The sequence below is a fragment of the Typha latifolia genome, chromosome 14 (genome assembly GCF_019914945.1).
Source record: "Typha latifolia isolate L0001 chromosome 14, TyphaL0001v2, whole genome shotgun sequence".
Lineage (NCBI taxonomy): Eukaryota > Viridiplantae > Streptophyta > Magnoliopsida > Poales > Typhaceae > Typha > Typha latifolia.
Window position 1 is genome coordinate 3,014,991 of NC_133099.1, and position 7,747 is coordinate 3,022,737.

General features: G+C 34.3%; 1 protein-coding gene across 2 annotated transcripts; it reads right to left on the reverse strand.

Annotated features, from left to right (window-relative positions):
• Positions 1 to 1,925: 1,925 nt before the first annotated feature.
• Positions 1,926 to 5,929, reverse strand: LOC140800913 (uncharacterized). Of its 2 annotated transcripts, none has more exons than XM_073155845.1 (5): positions 5,628 to 5,929; positions 4,311 to 4,480; positions 3,160 to 3,220; positions 2,301 to 2,371; positions 1,926 to 2,227 (listed from the first exon to the last, which is right to left on the reverse strand). In XM_073155845.1, exons 1-5 carry the CDS (start codon positions 5,827 to 5,829, stop codon positions 2,108 to 2,110), a joined length of 624 nt encoding a protein of 207 aa, XP_073011946.1. In that variant the 5' UTR covers positions 5,830 to 5,929; the 3' UTR covers positions 1,926 to 2,107. The 2 variants fall into 2 exon arrangements, with proteins under 2 accessions (XP_073011946.1, XP_073011947.1); XM_073155846.1 differs by having other exon boundaries at positions 1,926 to 2,228; positions 2,298 to 2,371.
• Positions 5,930 to 7,747: the final 1,818 nt, after the last annotated feature.

Here is a 7,747-nt window from a genome sequence, read left to right on the forward strand (position 1 = left end):
CTAAATTATTATTATTATTATTATTATTATTTTTCACATATAATTTTTAATTTTTTTTTCTATCGTATAAATATGCGAACCTAAGAGAATTAAGAGGTTTATATGAATAGTTTTTTTTTTAAAAAAAAACTTGAGAGGATCTATGTGGATATAAAAAAAAATTAGTGTGTACCTGTATTGTTAAGAGGACTAAGTGTAATTATCTCTAAAAATATAATTTTTTTTAAAGAGCTAGATCTAAGATTTGATACTTATTAGATAAACAAATTAGTTTTTGGTATTATTTATAGGGGAATACTTTCCATTCTGCCTATGTCTACAAAAAAATTCAGCTTATCATTATGAGAAAATTATCTAATTATATACAAAATGGGCAAATTGCTGATGGAGAAAGCGAATTGCTAGCGGTAAAAACTCACGATTATTTATCTAAATAGTTTGGAAAGACATATTTTTTTTAATAAATTTGAAAAATATACTCAATTCTTCACAAAACAAAGAAGTCGTCAAGCATAGCTAAAGAAAGAAATCTAGAATGAGGATATATAAATTAATTTGTAAAAGTAAATAAGTTTGTAATAGGAGAAAAGTACAATCTTCGGAGAGTATTTAATAAAAAAAGTCTAAAATATATGATAATGTTCTTTGCTTAATCATCTCTTCTCCTCTAATTAACCTAATATCCCATTTCTTCGGATCCCAACAAGTCGGGCGGGCTTCATCTTATTGTTCTCGTTCAATTCTCCGATCTTGACTAGCAATCGTTGAGGCCACTTTCTCTTGTGGCAGCAGCCATTGCTCTCTGCGGGTAATAACTTTTTTCTCATAAATAATAATAATAATAATAATAATAATAATAATATCACATATCTCCTCTAATAAACCCACGCATTTCCTTATGAGCACTAGTGGATCGAGACCCGGAGAAGTAGGGGGCGGCTACTTAAGAGGTAGCGAGACTGACCGCAATTGCAGGAAGAGGAGTCAAACACCAGCACAAAAGGTGTCAATCATGGCCCAGAACGCCGATTGATGAGAACGTTTACCCAACACCATGGGCAAAAACAAACATGATGAACAAAAAGTTTCTATTAGATATTTTTTACTTTCTTTCGTACCACTCTCTATATTTTTTGATACATGCCAATTGACTCATTTTTTGGCTGTACTCTTAATATAATCCACTTCTATGTGGCAGTGGGAAAGAAAATAGAAGATTAAAAAAAAAAAGAAATAAAAATAATGGACTCAGTTGATTAAAGGGACTCGCCTTATGAGTTTTTTCAAATTCAAATCCTAAGGACATCATTAAGTTCCAATTTCTCTCTGTCAAAAAATAAAAAATCGCAACTGCTCATAATAATAAAGATGAGAAGAAATGACACAATCAAATGACAAGGTTATCCATAATCCGCAGATAATTATTAGACCATTAACAAATAATTTCATTTTTCACATTGAAGACAAACACACTTGCATGGCTTGGTTGTCTCTTAATACTTCCTGAACACTATGCCACCACCTTCTAAAAACTTATAAGGTTTCATCATTCAATAATCAGCCATGCACATGATGACATGAATACAAGCACACAAGCAATTATCGAACAGATGCACATCAATACAACCCATGCACATTAAAGGAAAGATTCAGTATAAACAAGAATGTAGATACAAAGAGACTGATGTCAAAGGTAACAAACCAGTCCTCCACATAGGAGTACCATGGCACTCAATTCTCTGAAGGCACAATTGATGTATAATGGCCAGCATCTATTACAGGTTGGCAAGGAAAGGTTTACGACGGAGGATATTGTATACAATTGATGAGATCTCCCTCCAAATGAACCAATGAATTGCCTATAAACTGAGCAACAAAAAGATAAACATTCAAGTATGTCACCATGAGTCCACTGACATACAACATTCGGCAGAAATAACCATGCTTAATATCAGCAGATGCTGTCATTTTCATTACAACAAACATTATTCTTTGAATGAGATACAAGACTAAACAGATGCAGTAGGAAATAGAAATTAATACACATCTTGTGAACTGCCTGCTGTATTTATTCCTCAGTTCCAAGAAAACTGTATGGGCCTAAGTTCTACTTGGGTCGTCTACGGTAAGGATACAATATGTCGTCGACGTTTTCTTTGATATGGTTGGCCACTCTGTGTAGATTCCTGGCCACGCCTGATGCGACCAGTCCGGCATTCCTTGAAAACCTGCATCTTAACAACCATCAGCACCTTGTTGCATCAAATATAGTAGTATAGTAATAACTGAAGCCTCACTTTCCTGGCCAAAAACTCTTCTCCTGCAGAGTGTGCAGGTTTGTATCCTCGTGATTGAGGGCGAGCAGCACCATCTGAACAGAGCAATGAAGATCCCAAAGTTTCATTTCAGTTGAATAATATCAGATAATTAATTGTTACCTATCTACAGCAGTTATAAAAATAAAATTGTCATGCTCGATTACTATCTTGAAAATGTGAGGCATAGGCTGACAAAGAAAATATGCAGTACATTCTACAATACAATTGAAAGTATGGGGGTGATCACTATAATACGCAACAAATGAACTAAATCAAATGCAACCGGACGAACAAATATAATGATTGTCCAGAGAATTAGAAAGTACTCGAAAATCTTCATTGTAAATATAATTAAAGACAAGGACTTTCTCATTCCAGTTCCATTTCCTCAATCAAAAGAAAAAAGTTCTCTAGCGTTATCTTATTTTAATGCAAACTCAATATTTGATATTATCTTTGGAATAACCTTAAATTACCCAAAATTTGAACTAGTTTTAGCTCCCTGAAAAGAGATAAATCTTTAAATAACATGGCCACCTTAATAAGAACCGTATCTTCAATACAACAGGAGGTAAACAAATATGTTCAATAATAAAATTTTGTAAGGGCTTGTTTGGTTTGAGGCTAAGTCACGAACTTGATTAGTTATTTTCATTTCTTAGTCTTGATTTTTTAGAGAGTGAATTTAATTATGTATAAAAAAAATAAAAAAATGTTTGGTTACTGAACTAGGTCAGAGGACCCTCCCTGAACTCAAACCAAACTGGCCCTAAGAAAATAGGCTAAAGAAGTGCAAATATCTCATTTAAATCCTTTAATATTCTAAGATATTGCACATTACCTTCCTTGTGAGTGTGAGCCGGAGAATGAGAAGCAGTTGAGGCTCTTCTATCCACCAATAGCTGCAATAAAATTTTAAAGATATCAGAAAAAAGTAGTACTGATGAAATACTGAAAAAAATATATATATATCTTAGATGTCAGGGCATATCAAAACAATTATACGAATGGACTACTAAAAGATAACAGGAAAATAAAGTGAACAAGGGAGGTTAGATAACGAGATGAAAGAGCATGATTTGATCATCTAGTATGTTGAAAGACACGTGCATATACTAAATTCAGTCAACTGCTCAATTAAGGGTTCTCACAAAATTTTAATTATGTCTATTTATATCTATTTCCCTCTCGAACGATTCTTCTGTGAAGCAAATTTTATGAAGATAAACAGATAGTATAGGGTATTATGATACGTAGTCAAGCTCTATGAAGTCCTTGAATCCCCTTATTAGGTTAACACTAAAGCATTTTACAATCTCATGCCAACTAAAGTACCTGAACTACAACTGACCTCTCTAATGACAAATTTCTTCATAACCATCAGTCATAGGACTAGCTGAACCAACGCAAGGATTTGAAGAGAAAAGTAGTAAATGGCAACAAGATGAAACAAAAAAAAATCAATTGATTTCAATCATGACTGATTCTTCTGACAAGAGAACAAATCATGCAACTACATATGAAAGAACTTTAGTGAATTTCATTCTCCACATCAAAGTAATGATTATCTATGAGCGCTGATGCTCTGTAGCACACAATAAAGGCAATATGGTATCACGCAGCTGCATTTTCGTTCAAATAACTATTGTTCGGGATTATGTCTAATACAAACTATAAAGCCCTCGCTCCTGAAAGTTGTCACAAGGGCATGTGATGCATTAGTATCTGTTTCAAAGAATGAGTTCTTTTAAACACCATCCAATCCAATTGTCTGTGTTTGTAACAATACTAGGAAGCCAGTAGTTCCTCACTTTCAGTTTTATGAGTAGAGTTGTTGTCAGCTAGTATATGACATCATTAGACCAAGAAAAATTAGGCATACAAGGTAATATATCTGAGGGAAAAAGAGTCACTATATTACTGTAAAGAATAAGCTGAATTTAGTAAAAGAGCATTGAGAAAGCAATATATTTGCAACAATTAGACAGAAACCTCAATTCCAACACAAAATGGCAACTCTGATTTATTCTCTTGGACTCCAGCCGGATTATCCTTGTTATCCACAAAAACTGAATAACCAACACAAGAATATTTGAAGTCTGCTAGATTACGACCATCTTTTGTTGCCTCCATTTCAGATTCTCCAACTATATAACTAGGCACTGTCAAAGTAACAAAAGAAAATAGTAAGAACAATATGTGAACCCTAAAAAACACTAATCTAATTCAGAAGAATCTATACATAGTAGATACAACTTATGATATTGAATCATCAAGTAGTTCTTCACCAAAAATTTACACATGAACAGTGCAAGGAGATAGTAAATGCTTAGCAAAACATAGCAAGAAAAAAAGATGCTCTGTTATAACTTATAGCTGTGCATAGTAATATGAATTATAGTTCCTTCACCAAATATTCAGAAAAAAAAACCTCTCCATACTTTCCAAGGATATATCTGATGGACTAAATGGAAAGAAGTCATTGCATCAATAATCAACTACATCTATGACTATAAACTTCTGAGTGGATGCCCTTCCACATAATATAGCCTTACCTTGAACTGCATGTAGTTATGAGTATGGTTCAATGGATAAATTTTAAGATAAATATACAAATATAAGTACAAACAAAGTACAACCGACCACAAGAGCATAGGTAATTCATCAATGAGAAAGATGTTTTAATTCTTCACCAAATTCACATTCTTTACAGGAGAGGTTATACATATTCCATGAAAAGAACTGGAAATTTTTTGTTATGTGATCCAATAAAGATTGAGGCAAATATTATTGAGCCCATACTGCACATAAGCAGTCCCACTTGACCAACTGCAAGATATCTATGTACATCTATTATGAATCAATCCAAGTGATTCCTTGTAGTCTCTCAAAGAAATGGTTGAATCCTATTTCTGCTAGCTGGGATTCTTCGAGATAGCAAGTAGGTCGTTTCATATTTTTGTTTCATTCAGACTCTTCCCTATTGCTACTATAACTTGTGAGGATTGCACCTAGACTCGACAACAAAATCCAGAGATAACAGAACAATAAGGAATAGCCTTCCAGATCATTAATTTTCTCAACTTTGAGATCTGCTCTAGATAACAAAACTGGACTTGTCACAATTTCCATCAATTTAAGCAACAGTGGCCACAAAAAGTACCCCAAAAGTTACTCCTCTTCATATGAAACCAAGATTATACCCATCAATAGCCAAAAGTATCACCTTTACCCCCAAAAAACAATTCAATAGCATGCAAACGGATAAACAATTCAACAGAGGAGAACGAAAAAGGAGACGTTGCTAACCTTGTGGTAGAGTCCTGCTGATGCCAAAGCACATGGGATTACGGGCCTCGGATTTGAGGAGTGACGAGTAGTAAAGGCATCCCTTGCAAGATTTCCCCTTGTAGGTCGACGCCTTCGGGCTCTGCGGCAGATCGCCTCCACCCACGCCGCCTTCCGGCGCCGATCTCGTTGCCCCACCGCCGTCCGATGAGTCCTCCCCCATCCTTCCACCTCCCAATCCTTCCCTCTCCCTCGGTATATATATATATGACCTAATCGCCCTCCTTGGAGGGGCGACATGTGTTGGGAGACATCGAGTCGGTCGAGCCAACGTGGATGGCTGCCCTTATTATTATTTATTACGGGGCTGTAATAGGATCTGGGTTATCGGATTGTATCATTCCGCTTTGGATCCAATTAAAGATGAATACACCGATATGGATCTTGAATTCTTGATAACTGAATGCTATTCTAAAGGTACACTTAATGGGGTTTCCTGCATAAATGATACTTATTTATAAATAATTTTTTTAAATATATTTTAATTAAATTGTATAAAATAAGTCACGTGATAAATTATGTATAAAATTTTATCACGGGTAGAGGGTGTGATAAGATTATGCATATTTTCTAAGCAAGATTTATATTATAATTAATATATTTATTTATAGTTAATAACTGAATATAAATTCTTATGTATACTTATTTGAAATAATCATTATATTTTATAATTTAAAAAAATTATAGATGTACATAATTTACATTTAAAATGTGTGTATAAAATTATCTTAAAAAAACTTTATATGCACAAACTAAACAAGGCTATTAATATTTAGGCACTCACAAACTTTGCATTGTATTTCGTAGAAGAGTGACCTTGTATTTTAATTTGGCTAATTGGACTAAAGATTTGATCAAAATCTTGAACCCAGAGATGATGTTTTGGGTATTGCTCCATATATTACCAACCAAAATTTCTCAAATAATAGAACTTGTTATCATAATAAAAATGGATATTTTTCAGCTCATCAAAATTAGATCGCATCAGTCCTTATTGCTTCTTTTTTTAATTAGAGAAAAGCTAGTTGGCAAAGAACTTTATTAATATCTACTAAAAGATTACAAGTCTAATACACAGGAAACACAACAAAGAAATCCATTATATCAAAGCCCAAAGAATAGTAACGATACAGAAAAGATATTACTGGCACAATAGGGAGACATTAATATCAAGCACAGCAAATAATGTTGCTTTTCTAAAGGAAATAAGTGACAGCAGTACATATATCAACTTAAATTGAGCACTCTCCTGGAGGAAATCACTGCTTGAGCCTAAAAACTCCCACAACTTCCAAACAGAGATCGCCTCTTGTTCACTTGTGTACCAAAGTATCAACCAGGTTAAAATACTTTGAGCCTACTTTGAGGGTATCAAAGTATCTCTGATGTCAATGGAGACAAGAATGGCATCACAAACCAGCAGCATGAGAAAGAAACATGCCCCTTGAGCCTTGAATCCTGAGAGATTTGATATGTTTTCTAAACAAATGGGTCAGGTTGCTTCAAAGATCTGCCATTAAACGTGCCTGCTCAGAGCAAAGTAAAATGAACTCCTAAGTTTGATATTATATGGCATTACCGCAGCGATAACAATCATAGCACTAAAGTTAACCAAAAGAACAAAAAATTGAGAACCTGGGACGGCAAACAATTATTGAGAGCACCACTTCAGTAATGCATTCAGCAGCTAACTAAAACTTATGTACCCATAAATTGTATTGCATCAAAACATTCAAATTATTCAGGTACTGCAGTCAAACAAAAGATGCTAAAGAAAAAGAAAAGAAAAAATGGGAAAGCTACTTAGCCCAAAAAGAAAGCAGAGGCCTGATTGCACCAATCTTCACACGACAATAACCAATTAGTTGTAACTGAAGTATCAACTTTGGCAGCGTTGTAACTTAAAGATAAAATTCACAAATCAAAGAATCAAACAGGCCAGTCGTCCCAGGTACCTGCAATATTAGCTTCTGAAACAATAGTGTAATGAATTGAGGTCTCGTCTCACCTGCAGATCTTAGGTGGACTCTTCGGATCTACGGATTCAGTAAGAAGAGGAAAAGGACGTGTGACAAAGCAAA